We start from the raw sequence: 17,138 nt of genomic DNA on the forward strand, positions 1-17,138 counted from the left end.
AGGATGATGTTAGTTTGCAGCCTCTTCTAGAAGGCACTTTCTGGTCTCGCCAGATCAATTATATCTCAGCCTTTGTAGAAGCCAGAAATTCTGACTCAAGTCTCAAGTGAAGATCAAACACCTGTGTTTGTTTTCTGCTTGTTTGTTTTTCTTAAATGTCTCTCTGTGATTCTGAAGATTGCCAAAGGCTGAGAAACTCTTTTGGACTCCACACCAGGCTCCTCCTCACACACCTCCTTTATAATGTCACCCCCCCCCCCCTTATTGACAGATGAACTCTTATCTGCCCATCAAAACCCAACTTACACCACCCTCCTGACTCCTACGCCAGCCAAAGCTATCTTTTCCTGCCCCAGAAGTTACGCACTTGATAGTTTTTGATGCTGTAACTCTGAGCAAAAGGATGACTTAGTGGAAATAAAGTGATATGTGCCTATTTAAATAGGGTCTTTCTTTTTAAGGACCTCTGGTGATGAAATGAGTTAAGCATTGAACCTCTAGCCTCAGGGTTGATGGATCAAACCCACCAGTGGCTCTGTGGGAGACAAGTGAGGCTGTCTGTTCCTCTAAAGAGTTAGTCTTAGGAAGCTAGGGAGCAGTTCTACTCTACCTCTACCATACAGAACTGCAGACTTAGAACCCACTCTTCAGCAGTGTTTAGGTTTTCTCTTTGGCCAGCCAAGACACCACCCACTGAACTTCTGCGTCCATGAAACAGAGGAATGCTAAAACACTACCTGGAGTTGAAACCAATGACTCTGTGTTGTATTAAAGTTGGCCTCTCTGAGCCAGGGGTCAGCAGGGAATGACTAGTAGGAGAAGTCCAGCCTACTGCCTCTTGGCAAGGCGCTTGACTAAGAATGTCTGTCATATTTTTACATGGTTGAACACAAAGAGTAGAGTTTCTTTCAGGACACCTAAAAATCAATTGACCTTCAAATGTCAGTATGCTTGAATAAAGTTTTACTAGAAACACAGCTACTGTTAAGTACCATTGAGTCAGTTCCAACTCACGACAACTCTGTATAGGGTTTCCTAGGAGGACTGGCTGTTGAATTTGAATTGCTGACCTTGCAGTTCAAATTGACCTTGAAGTCAGGTGCTTATCCTATGGCAGCATACTAGGACTCCACATAGCTCCATCACACATTGATTTTCCCGTTTGTCTCTGGCCACTCTTAGGCGTCCTGGTGTGGTCTTGTAATAGCAGTGGACCGCGAACCACAAAGGCAGTAGTTCAACCCTACCAGCTGCTCCTCAGAAGAGCTATACAGGAAAGTTATGTTGTTAAGTTCTGACCCGTAGCGAGCCTGGATAGAGTTTCCAAGGAGCAGCCAGTGAGCTTGAACGGCCAACCTTGCAGTTCAATCTGCTTTGCAGTCTCGCGCATTAACCCACAGCTCCACACCAGGATAGCTATGAGTCTGACCCAATTCTATGGCACTTCACAACAACACTAGCTGCATTACAATGCACCACTGGAGGGTTGCAACAGACTATAGGACCAGAAAAGCTGGTGTGGCACTGAGGGCTAATGCTGGACTGCAAAGTCTGTTTGAACCACAAGGTTGCTGGTTCAAGCTCACCAGCTGCTCCTTGACTCAACGGCACTTAACAATTCACTCTCCAACTCTCTGGACCCTTATAGAAATTTACTGAACCCAGACCTAAGCTAACAGTCATGAATTTCTTTTCTTTCATAAATAATTCAGGCTGATTCCAACCCCTCCCACCCCGTCCCCAGAATCAACCAACACAGGGGCATGGCTGGCCTTATACAGATCTGCTCCTCATTTTGAATGATCTTTTATCCAACATTTCACAACTATGGTGAAAATCTGCTATCTGATGCTTTAATGACTTACACCTGGCCGTACTGAAGGACAAGGTACAAGGTGAGAGTAGCGTTGATGTGACAGTTATAGTTAGAGGTACAACTGGACTGTAATTGTTAATGGCTTGGCAGTTATGTAATGATGTGTGATGTAATGATGTGATGTAATGATGTGATGTAATGATGTGTGATGTAATGGTGTGTAATGATGTGTGGTGGTGGTGTGCCGTGGAGTTCCTGCCAACTCACAGCTACCGCCACCCTACAGAGGATTTCTGAGGCTGTAAACCTTTACAGGAGCATAAAGCCTCATCTTTCTCCCACGGAATAGCAGATAGTTTTGAACTGTTGACTTTGAGGTTAGCAGCCTGACTCATAACCACTATGCTACCAGAGGTCCTTGTGTAATGATGTCATCATCCTCTCTTGTGTGATCTGATGTGATAATCCCCGATATTCGCATAATGCCAATTTTTGCAGAACAACCTGGTTTTTAGAACGTAACTATATGAATAAGTCCGGAGGGGTGTGTTACCATCCTCATCCTCACAACCACAACCAGTGGTACCATCGCCATATAACTTGAACTTACCATCTTCAACTTATTTTTGGGGTGGCAATCCAGTGCTTATCCTACAGTGCTGCATCAGGACCCCTTACTGGTGGTTAGGAGAGGGTTAACTCAGCAAGCCTGGGTTGCTCAAATCCTGCATTTTCCCAAGAAAGGGCTGTGATCAGTATAGATCCTTATCCTGTTTCTAGGAAAAGACCTTGTTGTTGTTGTTATGTGCCATCGAGTCGGTTCCGACCCATAGCGACCCTGTATAGGGTTTCCGAGGGTGTAAATCTTTACGGGAGTAGAAAGCCTCATCTTTCTCCCGCGGAGCAGCTGGTAGTTTCGAACCGCTGACCTTAAGGTTCGCAGCCCGATTCGTAACCACTACGCTACCAGAGCTCCTTAGGAACCTTTAAAATGTTCTGCCTTATAACTATCATGTTTGTTTTGTTTTGTGTTTTTGGTATGCCTTCGGCCCTGGGGTACTAGTTTGACCAGATGTTGTAAATTGGTGTGGAGTTGGTTCTGACTCCCAGAATCCCTGAACAGGGTTTCCAAGGAGTGGCTGGTGGGTTTCAACTGCTGACCATGTGGACAGCAGTTCAGTGCTTATCCACCACCAGTAAAACACCAGGACTCTGCGAACTGCGCTATGTGATTTAGGGTCAACAGCTGTTTTTGTTCTGGAGGACAGCAGTCTGAGTAACTGAGGTTGGTGCCACAAGTCTGCAGGCCAAGGTGACTGACCCCCAATAAACCCGGGAACACTTAGGTTCCAGTTAGTGTCTCTGGCTGACAACACCTCAGGCTGGCTGTCTGACATCACTCCCTGGCAGGTGCAAACAGTAAATGTGCTCTGCTGCTAACCTGAAGATTGGCAGTTCAAATCCTCCCAGGGGTGCCTCAGGAGAAAATCTTAGGAATATACATCCCCAACATGAACCACAGCGGACCCTACGGAGCTCAGTTCTACTCTGACACCCAAGGGGTCGCTGTGAGTTGGAATTGACTCAGTGGAGGCTGGTTTGGGTGTCAGTGGCCAAGAACTACCCCTGAGAAATGTACCTGAGTGACACTTTGCTTCCTGTGTCCAATAGCCAAGCCTCAGCCTTCTCCAATGATATGAAAGGGGTGGGGCCTGGGAGATGGCTTCTCTCTCAAGGGCTCTCCTACTTCTGGGGGAGTTCTCACTTACAGATGGACTTAGAAGGGAATTAATTTACTGAGGAAATGCAGTTTGGGGCACATAAACCAAACCTAGTCAGGCTCCATCGAATAGGCACCTTCTTCCAAATGAACCCCTAAAACCAATGCACTAGAATCAACTTTAAAACCAAACTAGAAATATCCCCTCACTCTCCTTAGAACCAAACATGAGTTTCTGGCTTAACTAATAAAGAATGACTATTGCCTTTCAAGATTTACCAAGGCTCCCTGGTGGTGCAGTGGGTTAAGCACTGGGCCACTACCTGAAAGATGTCAGTTCAAACCCAGCAGCCTCTCTGTGGGAGAAAGATGAGGCCGTCTGCTTCCATCAATATTTAGCCTTGGAAAACCTTTGGAGCAGTTTGTACTCTGTCCTAGACAGTTGTCAGGAGCTGGGATCAACTCAGTGGCCGCAGGGATATGCAACAACTAAACAGCAGTAACTCCCTCAATTAGACAGGAACCTTAGGGATGCATGGATTTATGTGAATGGGGGGATGGTGAGAATCACTGTACACCTCAAAGAATGTCATCATTCTCACTGAATGCTACATGGAGACACTGTTGAATTGATGTGTTATGTATATTCTCAACAATGAAAAAAGTTATAAAAATAAATAAGACACTCAGTATTCCATCTGTGGGACAGAGAAGGGCAGAGATAAAAATGAAGGCCAACTATGGGTGGGCGGGGGGGCGGGGCAAAATCAGATAAAGCAGATGGGGGTAGAGAGGAGAGAAGCGAAGAGAGTTCCTACCAAAAGGGGATACAAAGGTCCACAGATGTGTGAAAGAAACTCTTTGAAATAGACCATCCCCAGCCATAAATCCTCTGCTTGGGGACTTAAATCTGGACCTTACTGTTCCAGTTCACAGAAGGGCTCTGTATTTGAGTAAATTATACAAGTTGACTGAGTCAAACGTTGTGTACAGGAAGCGCTCCTTCAAGTGGCATTAGAGGGAGACTGGGAGTCTTGTCTAGGCTGGTTCTGTGGACCGCCCTGGACCTCAGGGCAGCAATGAACATCAGCTGCTTCCGAAGCATGAGGTGGTGGTGGAGCTGGATGCAGAACTGATTCTGGCTGACAGAGACCCTAAGTGATAGAGTACAAGTTCCCCCTATGGCTTTCTGGGTTCTAATCTTTACTGAGCAACCCAGGTGGTGCAGTGATTAAAGCACTCTGCTTCTAACCAAAAGATGGATGGTTTGAACTCCCATAGAGGCTTCTTGGGAGAAAGATGTGGCCTGCCTACTTCCCTAATATTACACCCTTGGAAACAGTGTGGGTACATTCTCCATGCTACAGGGTTACATACGTCAAAACTGACTTGACAGCAGCGGGTTTAAGTTTTGTTGTTTAGTAATCTTTACAGAAGAAAACTATCAGGACTTTCTCCCATGGATCCAGTGGGTGGGTTTGAACCGCCAACCTTTTGGTTAGCAGCCAAGTGCTTAACCACTGTGCCACCAGGTACCCACACTGTAATCTCTCAGGTTGCTAGAGCAGAGATTGACAGCAGGGTGGGCTTTGTGTCTGGCATTCTGGTCTAACCAGCTCATACTGGATCGGCAGTTTAGGATTGGCGAGGAACAAAATGAAACGAGCCCCCTTTGTCAGATGACCACAGCTGCCAGTGTCTTTGGGACAATCTCATTCTTGGTATTTTTCAGAGGTATTTGGATCCTGACAGGAGGGGTGAATTGGACGGGGTTCCTCTGAGGTGTGACTGAGGTCAGCGGTCATTCTCTTAGTTATACTGATGTGGGAAGTGGGGGGAACAACAGGGAGGGATGCCTACGCGAAGCTGCTGTTGATCCCATTCTGAGCTGCATCTTGGGTTCACAGGGACCCAGAGAAAACAAACAAGTTTGGGCAATCCCAGGTCAAACTCAGCTGCTCTTTCCAGGTAAACAATCACTGAGAGCTATATCCAGTGTCTTTATTTCTAAACTCATAACTGAGATCCCGGTCTGCTTTCCAATCATCGGATAAGCTGATGAGGCATGTGGTCAGCAAGCCCCTTCTTTCCAACGTGGACACAGTCCAGGGCTGGCTCCAGGCAATCTGAGCAATCACTTCGATTTTCATTGGATTTTATACAACAGGAAGCTTGGCACACACTCACTATCCTATTTGACCCCCCATCTTGTCAGGAAGGAATTACCTTCTCTTATTACTTGCCCCCTTCTCGCTATAAAATTCTTTCTTTTTCTTCATTGCTTTCTTCCTTTTCTCTTTCATTTTCTCCTCCTTCCTCCTTCCTCTTTCCTCTCTCCCTCCCTTTTCTTCTTCTCAAAACCAGAAACTATTATTTTAAGGAAGACTATTCACTTAGGAACCTCTTCAGTCCCCCGCCATGCAAAAAAATTAAAAATTCCTAAGAATCATGTCTGTAGGATTCTCCTCATCTTCAAGGCTTTCTTGTGAGTTGCCTGTGTGTCTGTGGACTTCTGACTCTGTTTCTTGTCACTGAGTCAGAACTATGTCTTAGGTTTCCACAGCATTAAAAGGTTCTCTCCTTTCCCTATCGATCGTGATTGCCAGAGTCATTTCGCTCAATGCCAATTTTCTTCTGCATGTGGGTTGCTCGTCACCCGTGGAAGTGAGTTATGCGTGTTCAGGTGGTGCATCGTTAGAATCTTGTTAAGCTTGGCCACCTTACAGCCCCACTGATGGAATATTTCATCACAGAAATGTGTCGGCAGATTTGATGTAAACTGTGGCGGAGGCTTCTGGCATTGATCTTTACCAGCAATTGAGAAACCAGTAGATTTGCCATTTGTCAGTACCGTGACAACAACTTGGTATAACCTCGGTTATTTATCTTTATTTACTTAAAACAATAACAACAAAAAAACCTTATTTATGAAGACCAAATGTGCTTTAAATCAACCTTCCAGTCGCCTGGATTATAATTATAATTATCTCAAAGAGCCACCACCATTTAGTGCCCCTTTTATTAGACGGCTGGTTCCTGGTGTGGCACTGTAGGCTCAGCACTGAACTGTGAACCACAAGGTCAGCAGTTCAAAACTACCAGCTGCTCCCCGGAAAGCCTATACAGAGTTGCTATGAGTCAGAACTGAATCACAGCACTTCACAATAATTAAAAGGCTATGGGGCTTCTTACGCTGACTGGGAGGTTGGTAAGCATCCCTTCTGTGGTCTCATTAACAGAGAGAGTTAGAGACTCCATTTTTAATTGTTGTTGTTGTTAAGTGCCTTTGACTTGGTGCTGATTCATACTGACCCTGTATAAGGTTTCCAAGGAATGGCTAGTGAGCTTGAACTACCAACGTTGCAGTTCAAACTGACCTTGCAGTCTAGTGTTAACCCACAGCACCACACCAGGATTCCCTATGTCTAATGACCCTCAATAATTTGCAATGATTTCTTGGGAGCACAATGTTAAGATAACTTCTTTGCAGAGCCTTCCATTGCATTACAACACCAAGACAGGCGAGATACAGACCAGGACCAGGGAGTCTGAGAACTATCCAGAGACCAACCTCGTCTTTTCTTTCAATCGACTGATCAATTATTTACGGTGCTCTGGTGGTACCGTAGGTTAAGCACTGGGCTGCTAACTGCAACATAGACAGTTCAAACCCACTAGCTGCTCCAAAGGAGAAAGAGGAAGCTGTCTCCTCCCATAAAAAGTTAGTCTCAGAAACCCAAGTGAGCAGCTCTAGTCTGTCCCATAGGATTGCTGTGCGTGTGGACTGACAAGATGAGAATTCAGAAAAACCACTGGACATTAATCCATCATTTGTCTAAATCCCAAAGAGCCCAAAGACGATTTGACTTAGGATAAACAATCATTGCTGGTTAGCTTTTTAAGAAAACTCCCACCAGTCTTTGAAGAAAATGTAGTGGCACTGTGGGTTAATGCAATGGACCACAATATCACTTTGAACCACAAGGTTGATGGTTCAAGGTTCCCAGCCGATCCTTGGAAACCCTATTCAGGGTCGCTATGAGTCAGAATGGACTTGAAGGCACTTAACAACAAGAAGGGGTACACTGAGTTAGCAAATCTGGAAGCTGGTTTTGGATATGCATTTTCAAAAAGTCCTACAGGACTATAATTCTGATCAAAGGGGGGAAATTACTGAACAGAATTTAAAATTTTCAATGGAATCCAGATGTTCTGGACCCAGTGAGGCTGAATGGATGCCTTGAGATTATCTGTAAGCCTTAACCCACAAATGAGAACATTTTCTAGAAGTTTGTAGTGACCTAATTAGTACAGTACTTAGATGCCTGTGTTGAGTACTACGTTCTCTCAAAGACTTATCTATAGGGAATCAAATGATCAGAAGCATCTTGAAAGGTTAGATGAGAACTGTGGGCAGTGGTCGTACATTGGTGATGATGGTTGTGTATGGTGGAGTCAGTTCTGACTCACACAGAGCCTGCATAGGGTTTCAGGAGGACACTAATGATGGTAGGATCATCTAGAAAAAGATAGCAAGAGCAGTTATACAATTTGAAGAAGGTAAGCAACTTCATGAAATGGTGCATGGGGCATCTATGGAGATATTGTCTCCTGGCTGTGTTTATTTTCACCAAAAAAAAAAAAAATTTTTTTTGGAAAAATCACCAATGAGTCCTACCGGTAGGATCTGAGGAGAGTTCAGAAAAACCACTGGACGTTAAGAATCTTGCATTAACAACTTGCTAACTAACCCCTTTTTCTCCTGGAGTGTGTAGCTGAGCGTGAGTGTGTGTCATAGTTTATCAAAGCAAATTACTGCTGTTCAGCCAGTAATTAAAGATCCTCATTAAGAGCTGCAACAACTCTCCCCACCCCCACCCTGCATTAGCAATAAAAATTCACTCAGGTTGTCAAGAAGTTATACCCGAAAATCAATAACCTGCCATTTTCTAATTAAAAGAGAAAATAAATGTTAAGGGAAAGTCCAGTAAATTAGGAAAATTACCTTTAGGAGAGATTGAAAATATTGATTTTAATTTACAAAATATGTGAACTTTTCATGCCCTATTCTGAGAGACAATCGGAGGCTGAGTTGTGCATTCCGCGTAAGATTCAGAAAATCGATAGTTATGATATGGGAATATTAGGATATTTGTCATTAATGCAAAATGTTCTAGACAGAAAGTCCAGTTTTCTCTCTCTGGCCGAGACTGGGCTGGGTTGCTAAATATCTGAAGCAAATCCAAGTCAAAGTTTTAACCTCGGCTCTGAGGCACGTTCAACATTATATCAGTGTAGACTGTTTTATTTATTGTTCATTGCAGTGAGAATTGAAAGTGCTCACCCATTTCCTAACCTTCATCATGTAGATTTAAATGGCTGATACTGAAAATCATACCTGGATAATGGGAAAAGAATACATTGTACATCTGCTTCCGAAACTTTGTACGTAAGCCAGCTACATCCCATTCCCTCCTTGTGGATGTGTCTTCAAATATCCCCATTATTCCAGCAAAAACCACTGGAATCATGGAAACATTGAATTTCTCACGTTTCTCAAGACCACAGACTCTGCCTACCTGCGTATGTACACATGTAAGTGTATTCAGGATAGCGCAGACACGGGCAACAGAAGAGCTCAAATATTCAGATTTATCAGGGAGGATTTATTTGCCCTTACTCCAGTTTCTTAGAATTCAGTGCATTAAAGCAGGTTCTGGAAATAAGGATGTGGTTGTCTGGGCTTCATAAAGATTCCCCAGACATGCCCAGTTAACAGTGGATTTTGCTAGAATAATCCTGAATGATCTCTTTTACTTCTCTGCTTTAATCTTACTGCTCTGTGATTACTGGGTAGTCATTAAGAAAAAACTTTATGTTCATAAAATAACCTGGTAGAGGACACAACATACTGGTTTCTAAGCAGGGCCTGCTTTTTTTTTTTTTTTTTTAATGTTTTATTGTGAATTATATGATAGTTTACATGGGAGAACATTAGTTTTACATTCTGGGTCTGCTTTTTAAAAATCAAAAGCAAACCCATTCCTTTAGTCATTTCTGACTCAAATTTCTGACAGGTTAGAACTGCCCCCCATTTGGGTTTCTTTATGGGGAACAGACTGCCTCATCTTTCTCTTGTGGAGTGGTTGATAGGTCCCTGTCATTGACCTTTTCGTTAGCTATCAGGCACCATAACCACCCATTCACCAAGACTCCTTACCTACTGAGTTTGGACTCAAAGCGACCCCATAGGGCAGAGCAGAATTACTCTTTCGAGTTTCCTAGACTGTAAATCCTTACGGGAGCAGACAGTTTCATCATTCTTCCGTGGAGTAACCAACTTTTCAGTTACTAGCTCAATGCTTAACTCACACAACTACCAGGCCTCCATTCCAACAGTTGTGGACTCTCAGGCCATTGGTACAACCTTTTGTTCCTTAGTTCCCTTGTTTAAAAAATCGTCAGGAGGATTACATCATTAACTTCTACAAAATGCTTAGGACAGTCCCTGACTCGAAGGAAGTACTCAGTCAACAGCAATTCTTAGGGCAGCTACTCTCTCTCCATGACACCATGATGGAACTCTGGATGCTGGATCAATTCAACTGGACCCAACTCAATGACAGTTAACATCAAAAATTTATTTCCAACTTTGGACAAGGAGAGATCCCAGCAACACCTGCTAAGTTCTGTAGAATCCCCAAACAGACTGCATAGCCCCAGAAATTAACTGCTCCCCTGGCATCCTGGTGTGGCACTGCAGATTAATGCACTGAACTGCCAAGTCAGTTTGAACCGCAAGGTTGGCGGTTCCAGCTCACCAGTTGCTCTTCAGAAACTCTATACAGGGTAGCTATGGGTCAGAACTGGCTCGACGGCACTTATCTACAACAATAACAACAAGGTGTAGCGCTGTAGGATAAACACTGGACTGTTAACCCCAAGGCTGTGTGGTTCAAATCGACCAGCTGCTCCTCAGAAACCCAAATACAGGGTCGTTATGAGTCAGAACTGACTTGATGGCATTTAACAACAACAGATAGACCCCAAGGAGTCCTGGTGGTGCAGTGTTCAAGCACTCAGCAGCTAGTCAAAAGGAGTGTGGTTCAAACCCACCAGCTGCTCCCTGGGACAAAGATGAGGCAGGCTGCTTCTGTAAAGATTTACAGTCTTGGAAAATTCCTGATGCATTTTACTCTGTCCTATAGGGTTGTGGTGAGTCTATAGCAAACTTGTTTTGTTTAAACAGATACACCAAGAAGTGAAACACTTCTCCTTTCACGAATTAAGGAAAGATTCCTGGTCTAATGGTTCACTTAGAATGGAAGAGTATCAGCTTGCTTTCCTTACCCCTGTACAGCAGAGAAGTAGAACATTTACTTTATTATTTTCACTTACCAACCATTTATATGCTGCTGGCTATGTAACCCAATTGTCCTTCTATTAATCCATTTCACTTTCATAGACAACTTATGGGTTTGTTACTATCATCCTATCTCTTTAACAGATGCAAGAACTGAGACACAGAGAGGTTCAGCAACTTCCTAAAAGTCAAACAGCTGGGTTAGCAGGAGAGCCAGGATTCTAATTGAGGCTGAACGAGGGCAGAGCCCACCCTCCTGATGCTGCTAAATTCCCACTCAGGAACTGGATTCTATGATCTAAGAATGGAAAGCCCTGTAGCTAAGCTTGTCTCTTTTCCTCTATAAATGTCAACATAGTGACCCCAGGTTATAGGATCTCTGGATTTAAAGGTTTGTGCTAAAGACACACACATGAAAAAAACCACACACATTGCCTGCCTAAAATCAAGAACTCAGCTGTCAGACACCCACCTAGATTTCCTAAAGTTTAATTTTTTTTATTTAAATTCAATTATTTATTGTACTAGAAGAGCTATCTCACTTTCCTGGGCTCCTTTCTCATCCTTTAGGTTCCTGCTAAGTATCAGGAAAAGGACAGAAGTATGAAATCCCAGATGATGGGGAGCACACACTCATTGCCAATGGATCATTCAGGGAACGAATGTGGATCAGCTGGTCATTATTTTTCTTTATTTAAAAACAAGGATCATGGCAGAGAAAACTTTATCTTCTGCCTCAGTATGAAAGATCAATCTTTAGGATTACGGGGCAGAAAATGCAGCCTGCTACTGAGCAAGGAGACAAGAGGGGAAAGGGGCAAAGCCACGTTGATAAACTCAAATATGAGCTCTATGTGTTTAGACTATATAGTCTCCCACCAGGTGTCTTCTCCTTGCCTCACCTATGGTGTGTGGCATGTAAGTCTGCAGAGGCCTCCAAACCTACAGATTTTGGCATCTCCATCCCTTAAAGCCCTGTGAGCTACTTCTGCCACTGTATTTATCATTCCCACATTTTGTTGAGCAAATGTTTAAGTAGATTTCCCAGTTGAGTGAAAGTTGGTGCGGAGGACGTGATGGGGTAAAAGGAGACAAGTACCCTTGAAGACAACATAGACAGAGATGGAATTACCAAGGGACTTGGTGAAGAAAGAAAGATTACTTCAGTTTTCCTAGTTTTCTAAACATTCTTCCATCTTGGTAATTTCAACCTACTATCACCTTTGAAACTCTGATTTGCCAAAAGAAAACAAGGATCCCCAAAAGCAAATGTATGGCTCAGAGAGACATTCAAGCAGATTGACATAAAATTGGGTGAGCAGCTCTACATTTTTTCAAAATGCTATTGAACAGAGCCAGGATGTGCTTTTTTTTTTTTTTTTTAAGGCAAAATCAATATGAAATGTCATAGGGGCTTCATGGCCAAATGACTCCACTCTGGTCCCGTAATGAAACTGACATGATTTCCTTTTGTTGTTTAAAGGGTTTCCAACATTCTTGGTTTTACCCTTCCCCCACCCCCACTCGCCCCCCCCCCCCCCCCCAAAAAAAAAATGTGGAATGTGTTAGGATAGAGATTTGCTCTGCTTGGACTGTTTTATCAAACCCATTGTCTACTGGCAGGCAAGACAATTTGGAAAAGGCCAAGATGTCGTGCAAAGAGAAGCTCTTTACCTGCATAGAATTCGGGACTGTAGACGGCACCCACAACTGGATTCAATTTCCAGCCTTAAAAAAAATACACAAAAATGTTATTGTCACATTGGATTCAACAACTCATATCAATGCTAATCATCTGCCTATCATATGGGCTTGCATGTTCACTTCTCCTAAAACTGAAAGGACACACAACTTCGGCACATATGCTTTTATATACATAGGGAAACTGCATAGCTAGATCATACTTGTCTTTGATTTTCTGCTGATACAAATTAGTGGGATAGAATTGTCTTGCTACAGGTGGATCTTTCGAAAATGATGTGGTAATTAATTTTCTCCCATTTCAATATTTTCTAGAACCACTGAAACAATCTTGATTTTTTTTTTTTTTTTTGGTGGGGGGTGTTCACCTTTCAAGTATCATTCCTGGATATTCCATCACATATTCTTTTGTATTGAGGTCACAAAACTTTGAAAACTCATATAAATAGAGACCTTTGCAATTCTGACAATGATCGTTACCCTTAATTATGACCTTGAGATGCGATACAGAATTTGGAGGTATTTTTGTGTCCCAGTGGACATCACATTTTTCCCATGAATACTTCGTATGGAATGCATTTCAAGGCATTCAGGAATGAACAAGTCCTTAGTTAATGCATTAAATATCTAAAGGAATTTTCAAATCACCTGTATGGAGGATGAATCAGATTGTCTCTTTTCCTAGTTTTTCTGGATAGAAAGTATTCTAGAAAATGCAACTTGGCCCCTTTAGAAATTCATACTCAAAAACAGAAGATAGAAGAACATTCAGGAAAATGAGAACCAACTTTACAAACTCATTAAAAGCATTATTTAGGGGAGCAGCTTTAAAACAAAACAAAAAAACCACTTTAGGGTTTTGGATTCATTTCCTGCTCCACTTGGCAGATCTTTATGCAAACAGCCATTATAGACTTCATCACAGACTCAGGAGGTGGATAAAATCTTGTTATCTGGGAAGAGAGTCAGGCAGCAGAGAGCCTGGTATAATTTGCTGCCCCAGAGAGGAAGCAATGGTGAAAGTCTGAATGTGAGGGAAGGTGTTTCCAACAGGACTTCTCTGAGTTTTCAGAAGGGAGAGGTCCAATACGCTTTCTGATCTAAGGCACATGCTTGTAAGTTGAGCTAAGAAGTGACTGCTATCTGCTGACCCATTGAGAAGGCAAACGCTCAATATCTTAATAATCTGGCCCCTGAATTGAAAAATCAAAGAACACTTTTTTTTTTCCCTAAGAGTTTCTTAGAACTTTCTAAGAATGCTTTGGTTCTAAGAACTATTAGTTCTAATGTGAATACACTAACTTGTTTACAGCCCCAAGGATGACCTTAGTATGTTGTTGTTGTTAAGTGCAATCAAGTCAGTTCCGACCCATAGCAACCCTGTATATGGTTGCTAAGGAGCAGCTGGTGGGCTTGAACCGCCAACCTTGTGGTTCAAGCTGACCTTGCAGTCCAGTGCATTAACCCTAAGCGCTACACCAGGACTCCAACCTTAGCACATGGCTGTTCAAATGTTATCCGTGCATCAAATAAGCAGTTTATTCATGGGCAACTCCTGGTGGTACTGTGGGTTAAGCATTGAGCTGCTAGCTACAAGGTTGGCAGATCAAATCCACCAGTCCCTCCGTTGGAGAAAAAATGAACAAGGCTGCTTTGGTCTCAGAAGCCTTAAGAAACAGTTCTTTGCTGCCTTGTAAGTTCGCTTGATGGCAGTGGGTTAGGCTTTGGTGTCGCTCTCAGGTGGCATCTTATACTTAAACGTAAGCACATTAAATTCTGAGACCTGCCCCAGTTGCTTTTGAAACTTATACTGATAGATGCCTCTGATCTTTATCCCATCCTGTCTTACCTGAATTTTTATACTGATATAAAAATAAGGATGGACCCAGAAATTTCAAAATATGAGCTTTATGAAGGTGGAAAATTATTTCAATTTGGCTTATTGGCATTCCAACGCTTCCTAAAAAGTAAATACCCAATTCCTAAAGACATGATAAGAAATACACATATTTCAAGCCATTCATGGTCTAAGAGAAAATAGAGCAACTTGAAAATCTGGACATGCCTAATATCATCTCTTTCTAGTCCTTCTTACAAAAAAAAAAAGAAAAGAAAACCTGGCTTGGGAAAGAAATCTGCATGGAGTGTAGTTAAATGAACTAGCTGTCGATGCATTACTCTTCTGGTTCCCTCCTTCCCCTACATTTCTCACTGTCCACCTGCTTCTGTCTCAATGTTTCATTGGTGGTGGAGAAGGGAGACTGTATTTATACTACCGAAATCATGTTTTAGATTTTCTATACCTCCTGCTGTGACGCTGTGGGATAAGCACTGGACCACAAGAGCAGGGTCAGAGGTTCAAAGGTACCAGCTGCTCCTCAGAAACCCTGCACAGGGTTGCTATGAGTCAAGACACTTAACAACTTCATATCTCCTTAGTGTTCTTCTAGTTGGGTGTACTGAGGGATTGATTCCTAGAGACCCCATGAGACACATATCCCATGGGGTTTCCTAGGCTGTCATCTTTTCAGTACCAGATCACCAGGTCTTTCTTCCAGGGGCCACTGGCTGGGTTTGAATCATGAGACATTAAATTGATGCACTACCTGTCTTCCACATATACCAATTGTTATTGTTGTTGTTGTTAAGTGCCGTAGAGTCTGTTCCGACCCATAGCGACCCTGTACAGGGTTTCCTAGGGTGTAAATCCTTATGGGAGTAGAAAGCCTCATCTTTCTCCCGTGGAGCGGCTGGTAGTTTCGAACCGCTGACCTTAAGGTTCGCAGCCTGATTCGTAACCAATTAACTACCTTAAATAACTCCTTACACATATGAAGCTGGACCACACCAGGTACTGAATATGGATGTATTGATTAATTTCTTTTTTTTCTCAAAGAAACAGTTTTTGCAAGGTGGGTAAAGCTACCTAAATATATAAGGCTGTACTTACTTGCCTTCAGTATTATTTTCTCGTGGTCACAAAAGCTATGTTATCTATCTATCTATCTATCTATCTATCTATCTATCTATCTATCTATCTATCTATCTATCTATCTATCTATTTATCTATCTATCCATCCATCACCTATCTGTCCATCATCTATCATCTATCTATATATTTATCTATCCATCCATCTATCTTCTATCTATCTATCCATCCATCCATCCACTGTAGGGTAAACAAAAACTCAATCGAAACCCACTGACATCGAGTGTTGATTCTAACTCATAGTGACCCTACATACAGTTTCCAATACTGTAAATCTTTAGGGGAGCTGACAGCATCATCTTTCTCCTGTCCTGCAGAGCAGCTAGTGGGTTTGAACCACTAGCCCACAGTGCCACCACGGCTCCTTAAGAGAAAAAGGTCTTTCTAAACTAGATCAAACCATGCCATAGCCATTGAGTTGGTTCCAACTCATAGAGACTCTGTACAGGGTTTTTGAGGTTGCAAAGCGTTACAAAAGCAGGAAGGCTCATCTTTCTCACATGGAACAGCTAGTGGGTTTGAGTTGATCAGGGCAAGATGAGCAGTCCCTTGCTTACCTTACAGGTCACCCTAGGAAAAATAAAGGGCCCTTCAGGGTGTGGAGGAAGGTAGAATCTCCAATCTGTCTAGGCAGGGGTTGGTGAAAGGAAATGCGGATAGATCTCTTGTGATACAATAGTGAACAATTGTTATCAGGACTGATTGTGAGGGTTGGAAATGTAAACGTAGATGTTTGGTAGCAAGGAGGGGAGTAATTCACTTTGCAGTCTAGGAGAGCGGAGGTCCCTGGGACCATCAAGGAAGAAAAGCAGAGAGTGGGACCCTACACAGAGAAGCAGTGATGCCTGAGATGGAGGCAGAGATAATGACATGGAGAGACTGAGCAGCTGGGGACTTTAGACCCAGAGAGGGAGAGGAGCTGTGTGCTGACAACCAGGAGGCAGGCTTGCAGGGTATACCCTTTGGTTCGTTGATAATGCATGGAGGGGATTGTAACCATGGAAATGAAATGATACATGATAGGATGAATATAAAACTAATGTTCTCCCATGTAAACTATCTCATAATTCACAATAAAACAAAGGTCCTTTCTAAAGCCAACCTTGGCTCTCCCTCCACACCTGTCCCCCACCAATGTTTCATGCATTGTGTATCCTCATGTATTTGATGCTCAATGCAAAATTCTTGATCAATTATTCCGTGATGCTTCTCTGACACTCCTCCTCCTTGTGTAATTCACTAGAAAATAGTACTGACTAGGCCTGGAAAAGATGTTACCATATTACGTTCTTCCCTCTCAAGTTCCAACATGCCTGGCCAAGATACTACTATCTCTTCTGTGGACCAGGCCCTCCTGGTGTGATACTGTAGGACAAGCACTGGACTGTTAACTACAAGGTTGGTGGTTTAAATCTACCAGCCACTCTTTGGAAATCCTTCAGCACTTAGCAACAACAACAACGGCTAATTCTCATCATCCACACTCTCAAGTCTTTCTATAGAGAAAGGTCAAAGCAGTTTTTAAAAAGTAACTAAAAAAAGGTTATTC

General features: G+C 42.9%; 1 protein-coding gene across 5 annotated transcripts in view; it reads right to left on the minus strand.

Moving 5' to 3' along the window:
* LOC102817285 (RNA binding protein fox-1 homolog 1-like) overlaps positions 1 to 17,138 on the minus strand; it is a 481,947-nt gene that overhangs the window by 119,434 nt on the left and 345,375 nt on the right. For all 5 annotated transcript variants that reach the window (XM_006867228.1, XM_006867230.1, XM_006867232.1 and 2 more), the window contains one exon: positions 12,574 to 12,627. In XM_006867228.1, the coding sequence (XP_006867290.1) occupies positions 12,574 to 12,627 (54 nt within the window). The remainder of the gene's footprint in view (positions 1 to 12,573; positions 12,628 to 17,138) is intronic.

The sequence above is a fragment of the Chrysochloris asiatica genome, unplaced genomic scaffold (genome assembly GCF_000296735.1).
Source record: "Chrysochloris asiatica unplaced genomic scaffold, ChrAsi1.0 scaffold00102, whole genome shotgun sequence".
Classification (NCBI taxonomy): domain Eukaryota; kingdom Metazoa; phylum Chordata; class Mammalia; order Afrosoricida; family Chrysochloridae; genus Chrysochloris; species Chrysochloris asiatica.